This window comes from Eubalaena glacialis, chromosome 15, assembly GCF_028564815.1.
Source record: "Eubalaena glacialis isolate mEubGla1 chromosome 15, mEubGla1.1.hap2.+ XY, whole genome shotgun sequence".
Taxonomy (NCBI): Eukaryota; Metazoa; Chordata; class Mammalia; order Artiodactyla; family Balaenidae; genus Eubalaena; species Eubalaena glacialis.
This window is the reverse complement of record NC_083730.1, coordinates 4901222-4918824: the sequence shown is the minus strand read 5'-3', so window position 1 is coordinate 4918824 and position 17603 is coordinate 4901222. Positions and strand designations below refer to the sequence as shown.

The 17603-nt window shown below is 38.2% G+C and overlaps 1 protein-coding gene across 1 annotated transcript in view; it reads left to right on the top strand.

Annotated features, from left to right (window-relative positions):
* Window positions 1-7386: 7386 nt before the first annotated feature.
* C15H18orf63 (chromosome 15 C18orf63 homolog) overlaps window positions 7387-17603 on the top strand; it is a 29271-nt gene continuing 19054 nt past the window's right edge. The window contains exons 1-6 of the mRNA XM_061170470.1: window positions 7387-7520; window positions 9536-9614; window positions 11556-11612; window positions 13398-13509; window positions 14475-14516; window positions 15980-16056. Coding sequence (XP_061026453.1) covers window positions 7387-7520; window positions 9536-9614; window positions 11556-11612; window positions 13398-13509; window positions 14475-14516; window positions 15980-16056 — 501 coding nt within the window. The remainder of the gene's footprint in view (window positions 7521-9535; window positions 9615-11555; window positions 11613-13397; window positions 13510-14474; window positions 14517-15979; window positions 16057-17603) is intronic.

The window sequence follows — 17603 nt, the reverse complement described above, 5'->3', positions numbered from 1 at the left end:
CCTATTAAAAAAATTAGTTTTGCACATATAGATAGATCAACAAACAATTTACTCAGCTTTCCTGGAGAACTATTGAGCTTTATAAAAATAGGATAATACTGTATGTAGTCTTCTGGAACTTTCTTCTCCATTCAAAATTATGTTTTAAAAATTCATCCATATTGAATAGAAGGAAATACAAAACAAAAGAACAAGAATGGTCTTAGCAGCATTCTTCATAATAATTCTAAACTGGAAGCACTCAAATTGTCCTTCAACCTCAGGAAGGATAAATATATACACACAATGGAATCCTATCCAGCAATGAAAATGAATAAAATACTGCTGCCCTCAACAATATGGATGAATCTCATGAATATAATATTTACAAAAGAAGCTATACACAAGAGAGTTTGTATTGTATGATTCCATTAAGTTTTCAAAGCAAGCAAAATTAATGTATGGTGTTAGCAGCTGGGACAGTAGTTACCTTAGAGGAAGTGGGTAAGTGGCTGGGAGAGGGCATGAGGAGTACTTCCTGGATACACGTAATGTTCTATCTTTAGATCTGGGTGGTAGGCATATAAGGGTGGTCATTTTCGAAAAAAATTCGAAAAACCGTCTTAAGTGTCTACAGTAAGTCCCCTACATACAAACCTTCAAGTTGCAAACTTTCAAAGATGCGAACGTGCAGTCACGTGTCCAGTCACGTAAGTTAGTTCACGTCTCTGGCGTACATTGTCACGTGTGTGCATCCTCTACAAGTGGTTGTGCTTTTGTGTACTTTACTGTACGGTACTGCTGCTGTGCAACACAAGGAGCTTACTAATGAAGACCCGATGGAATTGGAGGCTCAGCGAAAGGATGAAGAGAGACAAGAGGAAGAAGAAGTAACTGAAGAACCGAAGAGATTCACGACGCAGGAAATGGCAAGGGGATTTTTTTTATTTGAGGAGGCAATGTTAGTTTTTGAGGCACAGGACCCAAACGTAGAATGGTACACGAAGGTTGCAACAGCCATTCAGAATGCATTCCAGTATTACTGTTATCTATGACGAGAAAAAAAGAGCTACTACCCAGACATCACTGGATCATTTTCCAAGAGGGTAGACAGAATTAAATCCAGCAAGGAACCAGAACCTGTGCCATTAACGTCAGGCCTGAGTGAAACTGCAGCTTGCCCTCCGTCTCCTATTGCTGACGATCCTTCAGCTCTACCATCTCCCACCTCCTCTCCCTCCTCCAGTCAGTAACTTCTTGCCTGTTCACTCGATGCCAGCCCCTGTATGCCAGCTGTTGTACTATACTACTGTACTTTTCAAGGTACTGTAAGATTTTAAATGTTTTCTTTATTTTTTGTGTTTGTTTTTTATGTATTATTTGTGTGAAAAGTATTATAAACCTATTACAGTACAGTACTATATAGCCGATTGTGTTAGTCGGGTACCTAGACTAACTTTGTTGGACTTACAAACAAACTGGACTTACAAACGTGCTCTTGGAACAGAACTTGTTCATATGTAGAGGACCTGCTGTACTTATGATATGTTCACATTTTAATTTTGAAAGCTTTATCCATATTGTTGCATATAAATGTAGTTCATTATTTTTTTTCTTTGCTGTATAATATCCAATTTTGTAAATATAATTCAATTTATCTATCTGTTCCCCTGTCCCTGAACATTTGGGATTGTGTTTGTTTTTTGCATTTACTTATTTTATTCAACAAACAATGCTGCTACAAACATATTTCTTGGTGCACATATGTAAGAGTCTCTTTAGGGGAAGTGTATATAAGGAATTTCTAAGTCTAAGGGTATGTTAATATTCAACTTCAGAAGATTACATCACATTATTTTCAAATTTACATTCCTACATTCCAACAGTGTATGGAGATCTTATTCTGCATCCTTACTAACCCTTAGAATTTTGCCAATACTATGGTATTTCGTTGTGGTCTTATTTAGATTTAATAATTAATGAGGTTGAGTATCTTTTCATAGGCTTATAAGCCATCCTTTTTCTTCCTTCTGCAAAATAACTGTTCATGACCTTAGTGCTTTTTTCTATGACTGACTGTCTTACTCTAATTGATTTGTGAGAGTTCTTTATATAATCTGGAAACTAATCACTTGTGGGTTACTTTTATGAAAATACCTTCTCCCAACTTGTGGCCTGTCTCTTCACTTTATTTTACTTTTGAAAAACAAAAGTTTTTTAAAAGCTTTTTATTATAGAAAAGTTCAAACACACCACAAAAGTGGAGAAGATAGTAAAATACATAAAAGCACAGATAATAATAGGAACCTTCACTCATTTTCAACAATTATCAAAACATGGCCAATTCTGTTACCTCTTTGTCACCACCCTCATCTCCCATGGGATCATTCTAAAGCAAATCCCAGATATGTCATTTCATCCATAAATACTTCTATACGTCTGTGAAATAAGGATCTTATAAGTATTATCTTTAGATGTTATTTTGCCATCTAGAAAATAATTCTTTAGTACAATTAAATATACAGAGTATGCAAATTTCTGACTGTTTCATAAATAGTTTTTATAGTTTATTTAAATCAAGATCCAAATAAAAGCCATACATTTCACCTTTTATGTGAAGAGAACTGGACTATTTAGTACTTGGATGTTTGATGTAAACTGTTTGTCATAGGAGGCTGATTTTACTCACCAACCTTTACTACAATCTCACAGTTGTGGTTGTAAGTAACCAAACAATATGTAAGTATTGAGCACTTCGTTACCAAGTTAGGATATCTAAAAGCATTCCTCTTTGCCAAAACTCATTTTTCAAATAAAATAAGTAAATTACTCTAATAGATCAAACATTAAACACAATACAAAACCTCATTCTTTCATAGTATAACTTCTCGAACCTGGTAAGATGTGAGGTTGAAAAGTGGCAAATCTTCTCTTACTTGATAAAAATCTCCTGACATTCCACCCATGAGCTTCCTCCTCCTCATCTCCCTGAACTTATACAGGAGTCTCCCAGGATTCAGTGTGAGGACTTCTTTCTTTCTACCCTTTCACTCTCTTCCAGATCTGTTCTGGTCTCATGATTTTAAATACCATCTTTTACATACAGATCTCTCCCCAGAACTCCTCCTCTTCACTTCTCAAAGTTAACGTGTCCCAAAACTGACCTCCTCTTATTTTCATCCACAAACTTTCTCCTCCCAGTCTTCCCCTTAAGTTAATGGCAACCCCATCCTCCCAAGTCAGTACAAAGACCCTGCAGCTATGCTTAACTCTCAGACTCCACATCAATCCATATCCACAGCCTATTAGATCTAACTTCAAAGGATCTTCACAGTGCAATCCCATCTCATCACCTCCACTGCCTCTGCCCTGATCCCAGCCGCATCTTCCCTCTCCTGGACCACTGCCATTGCCTCTTAGCTGCTCTCCTTTCTGTCCCTCTGTTCCCTTCAGGCCATTCTCAGCACAGCGCCTGGGTGCGCCCGTTACAAAACACACGGCTTATCAAGCCTAACACTGTCTGACCCGCTTTAACCTCCCGGCCTCGCGTCCCTACCTCTCCTTCCAGCTCCACTGCAGCCAGCTGGTCACCCTCCCGCCTGCCTCAGGCGTTCTGCTTGTAGTCGCGATTCCCTCCCTTACAACGTCCTCCCCCGACCTCCGTGTGGCCGCCCACTCCCATCTCCTTTCTGTCCTACATGTCACCTTCTCCATGAGGCCTCGCGACCTCCGAAAGGGCCTCTCCCGGCACTCCGTCTCCCTGTCCCAGCGCACCTATCACCATCTTCCAGACCGACATTTTGCACACTTATCGTATTAATCTATCCCCCAACCCTCAAGAAAAATGTAAGCTCCAGGAGGACAGGGAATGCTCTTAGTTCAATGCTCCATCAGTGACTCCTAGAAAAGCTCCGGGCACACAGCAGGCGCTTAATAAATACCTAGGAACTAGCCCTTGCGCCGGGCTTCCGCTCCACGCCACGCTGCAGGGCGCCCCACTCAGGAAGTTCCACCGCCAGACATTCAGCGGATCCAAGGGCCGCCCTGCGCATGAGGCCGGACAGCCCGTCAGTGCAGCGAGCGCGGGGCTCGGCACCTGTGGCTCCCCACCGGCCATACCGCGCGGATGCATCCTACCTCTCTCCGGAAGACAGCAAGGGCCTCGAGACGGGCCACTCCGGGGCCAACGCCGGCTCTTCTCTCGGGGAACCACGGGCTCCGGCAGAACAGCGCAGGCCGCCAAAAGCTTTGGCGGGAAAAACTGGGGCGCGCGGGGCATTCTGGGAGCGCTCGGGGGTACGCTTGGGGTCGTGGGGCGCGCGGGGCATTCTGGGGGTTCTCGGGGTAGGCTGGGAGCGCTGGCTGGGGGGTGGTGAGGAAACCGCTGAGATCGCGGGGCATGCTGGGAGCGGTACCTCAGAGCCGCCGGGAGGACGCTGAGAAGCGTGGGCCCGCAGCCCGGGAGACTGAGGTGAGGAGGCCGTGACCCGGGAGACCAACTTTTTGTCTGAGCCAGAGACTGAGAGGGCGAGCGGGGGAGGTTGCTGCAGGACAGGCCGCCTCACCGCGAGGCTCGTGCGTTCGCGTCAGTGGGCGACGGCTTTGAGGGCGTTGCTTTGACAGGACGCGCGTGCTGAAGAGCTAGATCTAGCTTGTGAAAAGGAAAAAGGAAAGGAACAAAGAGTCATTCTTTCACGAAGGCCCACAGGTTCCAATAGTAGGGCACCTTGTTTAATCGGTAACTTATAGAACCGCCATGCTGTGCGTTAAGAAGACGGGGCCCGGCGGTGCGGGGGGTGGGAAACTGGCCTGTTGACCTTGGAAGCCATCGGTGGGGCAGCAGGAATCCGACCTGCAGGCAGGCTGTTTCCCACCGAGGGCCCCAACAGAGGGAGAAACAGCGCAGCTCCAGTGGGGCTGAAAGTTGCTTAGACCTCACAGCCTGGGCGTTCACAGCGAGTTTGGTTCTCCTGGGGTTTTTGAGTCATCACATGGAGAATCTTGTAGGTACCTGTTCCTTACTGGTAACACTTCACCAGGGCAGAAATGTGGTCAAAATTTTATTTTGGAGTCAGCGAGTTTTCCATTTGTCAGCTTGGACGTGAAAGACGCTAGTCTCTGATCAGTATGTTAATTAACAGTTCATCCGTATATGTTATATATAGTATATCCGAGTTCCGAGCCTTAACATTACAGTTCGTATACAATCTAGGGAAAGAAAACAAACTTTTCATTTGTAAGTTTTGCCAATTATGAACTGAAAAAAAAATTGTTTTAATGTACTTCTAAATAGTAAAATTAAATAAATTCTCACCTATTCCTGAACAGGGCAGTGTTGTTTACATACAATTTTCCGGGCACTCTTGGAAGATTGACAGGAGAAGGGGAGGACCACTCACAGAAATTTCTTGGTGACTTTGCTGGAAGATATTTAAAGGAAAAGTGAGGCAGAAAGTAATTTTAGTGGGAAATGTGTTTTAGAAATGAAAGTAACAAATCCCTAACTTTCGCCCATGTCTTTGACCTATTTCCATTAAAATATGCACTGTTGTACCTCTGGGCCCAAGCCATAATCAGTTCTTTGTTTTATATTTTACTTTATTTATTATTGATGCCCTTTACTAAAACGCTTCAGAGGAAGTGAATTTTAGCAGAATTGTGAAGTAGATTGTGTTGGCCTTGGAACTTTGTACTTCATTTTTTAAAAATTTTATTTATTTATATTTTTGGCTGCACTGGGTCTTCGTTGCTGCGCTCGGGCTTTCTCTAGTTGAGGCGAGCGGGGGCTACTCTTCATTGCGGTGCGCGGGCTTCTCATTGCGGTGGCTTCTCTTGTTGCGGAGCATGGGCTCCAGATGCGCGGGCTTCAGTAGTTGTGGCACGCGGGCTTCAGTAGTTGTGGTGCGCGGGCTTCAGTAGTTGTGGCTCGTGGGCTCCAGAGCGCAGGCTTAGTAGTTGTGGCGCACGGGCTTAGTTGCTCCGCAGCATGTGGGATCTTCCCGGACCAGGGCTCAAACCCGTGTCCCCTGCATTGACAGGCGGATTCTTAACCACTGCGCCACCAGGGAAACCCTGTACTTCATTTTTTTAAAAAAATTTCACAACAGCAAGCATTTACATAGGAGAGAGAGTAGAAAAGCAGAGAGAAGGAAGGACTTTCTATTTTTAATATCAGAAATCATCTTGATTAGGTATTTAACACCTTATGTGACTTTGTGTTAATCATTTCCAAGAGTACTTCCACTTTTAAAGGAACCTAAGTGATCTTTAATGATGCAAATTTCAAGCACTGTGGTACTGGAGTGAGAAAGATGTGTGGGGAGCAGAAGGGCATGGCCACGATTCCTCCAGTGGCACCACAGAGGCATTTGGTCACTGAGATCAGACCTAAGGCTGGTCACACTCCAGGTTCCAGGACTGATATGTTACTACTTTTCTTCTTAAAGAGAGAAAATATGTAGGTGTTTAAAGGTTTGAAGTACTAGAATACCAGTTACCTTCCCTGGATGTATTTGTGTGCCCTAGAGAAATTGAGCTTAAATTATATGCTTTACTTTTACATTGCAGTTTTCTTTTCTGTTGTACATAAGATAGACTCCAAAGGTATGCCTTGTGAATTATCAACTGTAAAATGTGTCCCACGTAGAAGTTTGAAAGCCAGATAATTAGTGGAAAAGGAAACTAGATAAAAATTTAGAGATCTCAGTAACCATTTTCTTTCGTGTAAAATAATGAAAATATATTCAACTTTGAAGTGCTTTATAGAGATAACCTGAAACAGCAGAAGACTTGCTATACATTTTGATTTTTTTAAAATTATTCTTGTCATAGGAAAGATTTCATTTTCCTGAAAACAAAATGAAACTTAAGAATAGCCAGAAACTTTAGAAGGAATTTGTTAAATAAAAACAATATAGTAGAAAAGTATCTAGTACCCAGAACAGAGTAGGCATTTAATACACATTGCTGGGAGTTTTTTGTATTATTTGTACTCAAATTATTCTATTTGTTGTATAGAACTGCAGGTTTAAAATTCTAGCTTATATTTTTGGGGTGACAAAAGTGTTCTAAAATGTATCGTGATGGTTGCAACTCTGTGCATATAATAAAAACCATTTAATTGTACACTTTAAATAGGTGAATTGTATGTTATATGAATTACATCCTTATAAAACGTGTATCCCCCCCAAATTCTAGATTATCGTTAGAAAACCTCAAAGGTAAAATGTGAATGATATTTAACTGCTGATGTTTGCTAACTTGTTTTTATCATCTTATACTAACACAATATCAAATATTCTGTAATGGATTGGTATTGAAACCCTATTGGTAAAATAGTTTGCTACCCTTTTATTGTTGTTTATTTCTAAAGGCCTGATTACTGAGACATTCAGTCAACAAGAAAGTATGAATGACTTTAGGCAGCAGTCACTGTTCTTCATCACACTTCCAGATTTACACAAACTCTGTGCTGTCAGGATAATATTGAGTAATGGAGTGGCAGATACTGAGATGAGGAGTACCCAGGTGAAGATATGCAGGTAAAAAAACACATCTTATAACTAAGACTTTATAAACTTTTTGAGACCTTTAAGAGCTGTTTTAGTAGTATCTCCTTTAAAGCAAAATACTCATTTCCTTAATCTGTTTATATAATTTTGAAATAAAGGAATTCAGTTTTGTTCTAATCAGGTATATTGAATTACATTTAGGGGAGGACGTGAAATACTTGAGATAGACTGTCTCAGTGTTGAGTTTTTATACTTGTGGCTTCTTGTGTGATATTTTAATTTAAATATTTTATAGACATTGATGAATTAAATCAGGCTCCCAAAACATAGAGATAGTAATTAATAAATATATATGAAGTACCTGCTGTTTATGAAGCACTTTAGGAGATACTGTAAACATTTTAGTATAATATAATTTTTAAATTTTCAGGTTGATGTAAGAGTATTTCTGAAGAGTATTTCTCCAAGAACTATCTTGAAATATCTGACCCTAGATAGTCTTTGAAAAACAGCTTAGTTGAAGCCTAAAGTATAACACTGTGATTACTGAGGACCCACCATGTATTAGTCCCTTAAATTGTTTGAGACATTCAAAAAAGAACTCTTAGAATACGTAACAATATTATATCTGTAACTGAATTTCTTGGAGAGGAACAAACACGTATAAGATGGCTAGGGGCCGGAAATAAGACACTCTTGGGGTGTCCTCCATTTTGCTCTTATTTATAACACTTTTCTTCTGCCCACTGTATATTTTCCCACTCAAATGCAGCCAGGAGTCTGTACCCTTCCTGCTAACGTACAATTTGATACCCATTGAGTATTCACTTGTGACCCCTTTGGGAAACAAATAAGTAGAAAACCTTAAGAGAGATTTTTTGCTGTTCACCCTCATATGGGTCATGCCTATAGAGAGGGGTGTTTTGACTCATCGTTCCAATCACTGACAAAGAGGCTGGAACCGAGAGAGCAGAGACGTGGTTGTGTCAGACAAAGGCAGGCCTTGCAGAAGCACGTACCTGCTGCACCACAGTTCCAACAAAGATGAGGCCACCAGAAACAGATTGACCCATCTCACTTTTTGATGTAATCCCACACACACGCACTCCTGGTTTTTAAAATTTGTTTCCTTGATGATTAATGATTTTGAAAATGTTTACATTTCCACCTCTATTCCCTTTTATGTTTTTCCCATTTTTTCCAACAAAATTATTGATGGTAATTTGAATTGTAATGATTGTTGTTGTAAGTTCATTTGGCTTTTGAATACTGAACTAAAACCGCTACCCACTTCATTCTGGCTTGGAAAAAAATTCCTTTTTGAAGAAAAAGAATCTAGTCAATAGTTCTCACACTAAAGTAGTTGATAACTTCGCTGGTGGGTGAATCCTTAGACTCTTTCCTCCAGTGCTTCTGACCACTACTTTAAAAATTAAAAAAAAGGAAAATGGGAGAAACAGGAATTAAAAGAGCTGGATTCTTCACAGTGGTTAGACTTTTTCAAGCCTATACTTAAGATAGAATTGGAGTTTTAAAAGAGAAATTTTGGGGACTTCCCTGGTGGTCCAGTGGGTAAGACTTTGCGCTCCCAATGCAGGGAGCCTGGGTTCGATCCCGGGTGGGGGAACTAGATCCTGCATGCATGCCACAACTAAGAGTTTGCATGCTGCAACTAAGAGTCCGCATGCTGCAACGAAGATCCCACGTGCTGCAACTAAGACCTGGCACAGCCAAAATAAATAAATAAAATTAAAGAGAAATTTTGGTTCACAGATGAAAGGAGTTAGGAAACAGATGCATGGACAAGTTTTCATATTAATATATCTAAAACTTTATAATTCTCTTAATTCAAATCTTGCCTGATTGCTTACAATGTTCAAGGTAACATGCTAAGCGTGGGGAGAAATACAGAAATCTATAATACAGTCCTTGGCTAGAAGAAACTTAAACTTTTGACTGGAACTAAGCAATTTTTAAATGTTCTGGTAAAGTAAAAACAGAGAGTGGGCAGTCCACTTTAAAATTAATACATTTCATCTCCACAGGCAATTGCTGTTTTTGCACCAAGATATCCTGACATCACCTGTACCTGAAATATTTACCCAAATTTGGGTGGTGATGGCGGTTAGTATTTTAACATTTTATAAAGTATTATTACTAATTATTGGGAGCAATATTGATAAACATTAATTCAGGTATTAATTATAGCTCAAATTGAACATGGTTTATGAAGACAAATTACGTTGTGTTGTAGGTTGATCAAACCATTAACAGACTTTAACTTTGATATACCTGATGTTTAAGATCCATTTTTGTGGCTCTAAATTAATATTTAGTTTTCCCTGTCATTAATGTTAAGATAAAGATTATCAATGAGTAAAATACATTACAGCATAATTTTTAAGATAGCACAGACTTAATCCTTTTCTTATATTTTATTCTTTAGAATTACATTTAATATAAAAGAAGAAGTTTCTTGTTCCAGGAAATCTCCAATTGTTTTTAAAGAATTTAGGTCAATAGGTTTTTTTTTTCTTTTGAATTTTATTTTATTTATTTTTTTATACAGCAGGTTCTTATTAGTTATCCATTTTATACATATTAGTGTATATATGTCAATCCCAATCTCCCAATTCATCATACCACCACCTGCTCAATAGTTTTTTTTAATTTGGAAATTTCATTAAAATTTTTTCTTAGTAAATTAGAACAAGAAATATATTTTCCAGTGCTGTATATAACTGGGAATGATAAATGAAGTACCAAGAATCTTTATAAAAATTATATTATCCTGAGATTTTTGTCAAAAATCTTTCTGAAAATCCTCTTATTCTGAGATTTTAATTCCCCAGAATCCAGTGAAATCAATATTTAATAACAATGCTGATAGACCATTCAAAATCTTCTTCAGGTCTTTTATTTCTCTTCTAGGTTTTATGGTTGTATGTCCATCTTTTATCTTTTCATCCTTAATATAGCTTTTAAGAAAGACAAGCTGTTGGTGAACAAGTAGACAGTAAAGTCTCTTATTTGTGTTCTTTTCTACCTGAAAAACTTATGAAACAAGGAGGACATTGTTTTAGAGTTCTAGTAAATTCTAGTATCCTAATCTTAGCAAGAATAGTAAGAGGAAAATTGCCATATAAAAATATGTTTTACTTTCTTACAAAGATATTACACGCTGTAAAAATTTTTACAAAAATATTTAAAGTAGAAAATGGGATTATTATACCTATTATTTTGAAACTTATCTTTTATTTCCCCTTTAACAGCCTGGGTATTGTTCTGTCAGTACATATATTTTACTCATTTTTAAGGATGTGAAATATTTCATTGTATGGGTGTATAATAATTTAATTATTACCTTCTAATGCTCATCTGAGTTTCTAGTCTTGTGCTATTATAAACAATGCTTCAGAAAGTGGAAATTATATCATTTTTATTTATCTGGTAGTTTCTGTGGGTTAAATTCTTAGATGTTGGATTGCAGTACATTTTAAACTATAATCTACATGCTGCTAAATTGTGCTCTGAAAAGCTTGTACTAGATTACATTTAATAAATAGTGTATGAGAGAACCTATATTTTGACATCCTCACAAACACTAAGTATTAGCAGTCTTTGCGCATCTGCCAATGTTAGGTTAAAAATATCAATAATATCTTTTAATTTCTGTTTCATTGGTTAGTTGGAACACCTTGGCCTTTTGAACTTTCTCTTGATCTTCCACTTGTGTCCATTTTCCTTATTCATGTCTAAGAAATTATTGTTTATTAAGAAAGGTATTAAATATTTATTATACGAAATTTATTGGCCTTTTCATTTATATGGTTTCTGGATTCAGGTCACTCCCAGAAAGGCTTTCCTCACTTTGGAATGTACCCACAGATTCTATTTCAGGAAGAGAATGATTATTACCTGCTTCTTTCTCCTGGGCATAGAAACTGTTAGGATGATGGCCCTCTGCTTTGCTCTGCTGTATAATGTTTAAATTCTTTATGTAGTGCATTATTTAATAATATATTTATGTTAAGTCCTTCTTATCAATGTGGATTTTTTTAATAGATACCATTTTATAAAGCTGGAAAACTTAATGCCTATATTGAAAAATATGGAGCTAAGGTAAGTTTTAAAAAGGATAATAATTCCAGATGTTGTTTATATTGATTTTGTATTCAACTTCTTTTGTCAGTAAACAAAAATTGGAGTATCTTTCTTGTAAGTTATTGCTATGCATGTGAAAGAACCCAGCATTTTTTTCCCCAGAACTATTATTTTGTGCACATTTAGTAGAGAAAGAGGGGAAGAGTCTTAATCTTGTTGGGTACTTTCTTGCAGGCATTTTATGTGGCATAATTTCACTTATCATCTGTATCTTCCAAGAAATGAATATCCCCATTTTTACAGATGAAGAAAATGAAACCCAGAGAGGTGAAAATATTGTCCACAATCATATAGCTAATAAGTAGGGGAACAAAACAGTATAGATTGTATTTCCCGTGGTGATGAGTGTCTGGATCTTAGCAAGAAAAAAAAAAGAATACGTGGAGTTGAGCACGTGTCATGTCTCAGTTACTCAGGCCGTGGAGACTTTGCTGGAGCTCCCTTCATGTCTTTGCATTGATCTCTGAGGCACTGTATCCTTGGTTATTCTAGCAGCCCATCCAGGCATCACTGCTGGCCTCTGTTCCTAGACCTAGTGAGGTTCAGGTTAATGAGGTTTTTGGTCATCTCCAAGATGAGATGCTTTCTTTACGTTCTAGGAGGATAAGATCTCAACAATACCCGGAGATTCTTTGCAGTTCTCTGAGAAATGTTTGAATAACCTGAAAGCTGGTTTTAGCCATCATTTACAATCTGTGGGAAGGCAGTATTCTTTCCCACCTTTGTGGAGCCTTCGTGATTATGCTCAATTTTTCTTTATATAGATATTTTCTACATGATAATAATCACAGCAGATATTTATTGCACATCTATAATATACTGAGCACTTTACTTGTTTCTGGAGATAAAGCTGTGAACCAGATAAACTTCCTGCCTTCAGGATCTTAAAGTAGGAAATAATTCCCTCCTTTTTACTTATTGGGTGACAGTTATCTTTGGCTCGCTCACTTTTCTACATGCTAGCAAAGGCAATGGCAGTGTTTTCTTCTGGGCTACATGTGTAAGGACGTTTGTATAGCAAACAGCCCTGAGAAGTTTCCTCATATGCATGTGCTATTCCATATGCAACCGAATACTCAAGGAGGGACTCCGCTGATCTCAGAGTTTTCTCTCTATGCAGCTCTCTTCTCTCAATACTTAACCCCCAAACTCTAGCTCCTTTGGCCTCCCTGGACTCTCAATTCTGTCTGCTCAACCCACAGAGCCCACTGCCTCTTCCAGGATTCCTCCTCCCTGCAGTGCAGCCTGGAAACCCTCTTTAATCAATATGCTGGGGGTACTCATGAGTTTCCCATCTGATCATTAAAAATTCTGTACAAGTAGAGATACTCTGCTGGTTGCATGTGTGCCCATGTAAATATTTAATTGTTTTCTGATATTGAACTAGAGTGAACCATAATGAGAAATATTACAATATAGTTCTGGACTTGTTTCCTTTGTGTACAGCAAAATACGAAGTAAAGTTTAAGGTCCTAGCACCGGAGCTCCAAAAATTTAGGCTTATTGAGCCAGGATAAGCAGGTAGAATTTGCCCATTATAGTCATAGTTTCAAAGTGAATATATTTTAACACTTCTTTAACTTTAGAACCAGATAGGATTAGCTATAGTGATGACTATAACTTATATCCAGGATAGCCCAGTTTGTTAGGTGGTGATCTAAACACACAGACATTTTTCTCTGAGTTTATAGGGACATAACAATTGCTGTGAACTTGCCCATATTTTGTGCTTTAATATTTTAGGTGGAGGCTCCACAACGAGTAATTCCTGTAATTCTTCAAAACTGCCTTTCATATTCACTCACAGCTAGACTTGCTCCAGCCTGGAATAAAGCTGGACATCTCTTGGTGCAAGGTGACTTTATCTCTTTCAGTCATTGGGGCTTTCTGAACTAGCTTACTGCTGTTATGTACATGTGTTTTTAATTTTAAGATACGTTATTTTTAAGGAATGGTTCTTAAAGCATAGCCCCAACCAAGCATTCGCAAGCAAGCCCACATCAACATAAGTGTCATGTCCTTACTTTGGGATTATATCCAGAGGGCTCCTAGTGTTTCTTTGAAAAAAAATATTTTTATTATAGAATACTTGACATTTAAAGAGGAATAAATATAAGTTATGGAGCATTATAATAAAATGAACACAAATTACCAGTGTTGTTGGACCCAAAAGTCTGTTCGAATTTTGTGTTGAGATCTAACTGTTTTCTAAATATTTTATACCAGGAATAAATATTTGAGGGAAGAACTGGGTATTTCTGTCCTTTTAATTGAAGAGATACTTTTTGAGTGATTATATTTTTTCTCTGAATTGTCATTAGATATTCATATAAAACCTCATTTTATTTATTTTTAAAATTTTATTTATTTATTCATTTATTTATTTTGGCTGTGTTGGGTCTTCATTGCTCCGCGGGCTTTCTCTAGTTGCGGCGAGCGGGGGCTACTCTTCATTGCAGTGTGCTGGCTTCTCACTGAGGTGGCTTCTCTTGTTGCAGAGCACGGGCTCTAGGCACACGGGCTTCAGTAGTTGTGGCACGCAGGCTCAGTAGTTGTGGCTCACGGGCTCTAGAGCGCAGGCTCAGCAGTTGTGGCACATGGACTTAGTTGCTCCACGGCATGTGGGATCTTCCCAGACCAGGGATCGAACCCGTGTCTCCTGCATTGGCAGGCGGATTCTTAACCACTGCACCACCACGGAAGTCCCTAAAACTGTATTTTAAAGCATTTTCCATAGCTTTGATAATTTTACATAAAAAGGTTATATTAAGCATGATTTATAAGTTTTAATAATACGACATATCCTATGAATTTTTTAAGGAAGAGAATTTCTTTCTCAGATGGGAAAGCAAAGTGCTGTTGGTAAGTAAAAATACGTAAGTTGATAGTTAAAACATTAATATAATAACAGTTGTTTAAAGAATGGTACAGATGGTTAGGTTGTTAAAGTCTTGATGATTAGGTTATATCAGAATTTAATCATATATTGTTATAATCACAGTTTTACTGAGGAAATCACCTCTGGTTCAAAATATACATTCTACTTACATAAGAAAAAAAATTCACTTCTCTTAATTGGAATAAAAGCTATATTTTTAATATCTCTACTTAAAGAAAACTGTGACCCAAAAGGAGTTTAATTCTGCAGGCATTTATAAAGTATAGTTTCCAGAGCTATATCATAAGAATTCTTTAGTACTGTTGTAAGTAAAAACTTTATTTCTTTTGAGTACATGATTCTTTTTCTTCTTTAAAAAAAAGATTGTCTAAAGAGACACAGATGATCTAAAACACACAGTTTACAATATGGTTTAATCTAATTCTTTCATTGATGTGCATGGTTGTGCTGCAGGTAGACATGTTCCTAAATAGTAGTCCAGAGATAGCAGATAGGGGGAAATCCTGAGCCAAGTAGACATTATTGTCAATCATGGTAGCTTTTACCACCGTTTGGCCATAGCCTTAAATCTCGGACTAGCACCTACAATCCGCAGAGTATTTGCTCTGAGTTGACTTTCAAGCTGAAGCCTATTTGCCCTCCTTGCTCTGGTTTTATGTTTATGTTGGACAGTGGCAGTCACTGTGCTTTAGCTCTGGATGAACGGGTTCATTACCTAAATTTAGTTCCATCCCCAAACACTGTCAGGAGACTACAGCTGTCGGAGGTTAAAGATAACAGCTTAGGAGAGGAAAATTCCTCACTCGTGTTAGAATTTTTTCTTCTAGTTTTACTGAATGTAATATTCTATGGCAAAACTGACAAATTGTAGATGTATAACACTACCAGTATACCAGAAGCCCCCTCGTGCTTTATTCCAGGTACCACTATCTGACTTGTATAAGTAATTTTAATCACAAGAAAGCAAGATAGAAGCCTTGGGGCTCTGAAGGATCTGGAATATATCTGCCAGTATATTTGAGGACATTTGTTAGTAAGAGTAGTGAAGTCAAAAGCATGGCCTGATACCTCCTCTAATTTAAGAAGAGCCTTCATCTTTCACATATAATAGATGTCAGACTTCTAAAAAGTATTTGTTGAGTTTTCCTCTCAATTGTGGGATGTCTCATTTTTCTTATTGTAACCCTACCCTACACATACATACCCACATATGCTTCTGTCTTCTTTTAGATGTCTCATCTATAGACCATCAAATATTATATGGTGATTATTTGAATTTTACCATGTGTGAAAAAAATCCGCTCTTAACTGAGTTTCCAACTTGAATAAATTGAGTTAAATTAATTTCTTTTGTTACTAAAATACTTAATTTGATAGGATGGAGTAATAATTCCAGAAAGTTCACAGTTAATAATTTTATTTTCAGTATTAGACATCAATGTAACAGAAACTCAAGTTTGTCTAAGCATAGAAGCTTACACAATCAGACTGCCACCACCTCAGGTACCACATATTTTGATTTCTATAATTAACCTTACTATACTTACTATATAATTAATATATTTATTATTACTGATATGCTAGGAGGTTTTAATTTTTAACAAGAAGAGTGATAAGAAATTTTTTATTATCAAAATCCATATTATTAAATGCTTGCTATATTGATATTGTCCTAAATCTGTTTACCAAAGGAAACACGATTCTGTCAGTTTAACACAGATCGAATTACATTACTCCCTTGCTCAAAAATCTTTTTAGGTGGCATTCAAGACTCCACAACCCTGCCCTGCCTCGGCACCCACTTTGTGCCTCTTCTTTCATCTCCCAATATTAAAAATGCTATTTCAGCTCATACTAAATGTAATAACCCCCCATTGGCATTATTATAGCTTTTTTTTTTCTGTCTATTTTTTACACATAACAGTTTTTTCCTTCTTAGTGGAAGGATATGTCTTTTATTTTGCTAATTCTCGTAGCACCCAGCATAGAATCTTACGCATTAATGGTAACTCAGTAAATGTTATTTTCCTTCTTCTGTGACAGTGGTTCTGAACAGAGAAGGGTGGAGGGCAAAATTAGTGATTTTGTTCACCGTGAGATATTTGTAATGTCTGGAGAAAACTTGTTTATCACAAAGTGGGAGGGGTGTGTTGCTACTGGCATTTAGTGGATAGAGGCCAGGATGCTGCTAAATATTCTACAGTACACAGGACAGCAACCCCACTCCCATCCCCATAAAGAGTTTTCCAGCCCAAACTGTCAGTAGTGTCCAGATTGAGAAACCCCACTCATAGCACAGATGACTCTTCCTTTGCTTAGAGTGCCCCTCTGATTAGCTATACATTATGCTTATTCTTTAAGGGCCAGCTCAAATGCTACTTTATTCATTTCTCTATAATTTTTTGATTACCTGTTATGTTGAGGCAATAGACAAGTCAAAAATGAATAGGATCTGCTTTCTGGCCCTCAAGAGTTATGTAAGCCAGTAGGAAAGCTGACCTGAATATAAATAATTGGAATTGTTACTGAGTCAAAGCTCGTACTGCCCGCTGCACGACAGTCCAGTAAATTGAAAGATGAGGCGTTGGGGCAAGGAGTAGTCACTTGCCAGCAGACCGAGACTGTGGTGGGCTAGTGTCCCAGAGACCCATCTTACCCGAGTTAGAGTTCAGGCTTCTTTTATACTAAAAAGGGAGGGCTGTGGCTAGTTGTTGCAAACTTCTCGGTGCCCGAATCCTTCGTTCTTGCAGCTGTCCATGTAGGTCAGGTCACGATGTTCCTGTAAACCTCCAACAAGACAAATGTTATTCTCTGTTCCACAACTTTTTATCTTTATATGAATGAAAAGTGTTATACCTTTAAAGGTCAAACCTGGGAGGCAGAGCCTTGAGAATGGGCCATCGTGTATATTTCAGGTTTGTTCTTCTCTGTTACAGAATGGGCGGCACAACATGAATATCTGCTACTGATGAGGAACCTTCCCAAGGCTCCAAACCCACTGTGATCTCTCACCCTCTTTTAAACCTTCACACTACTCTTCACCATGCTCA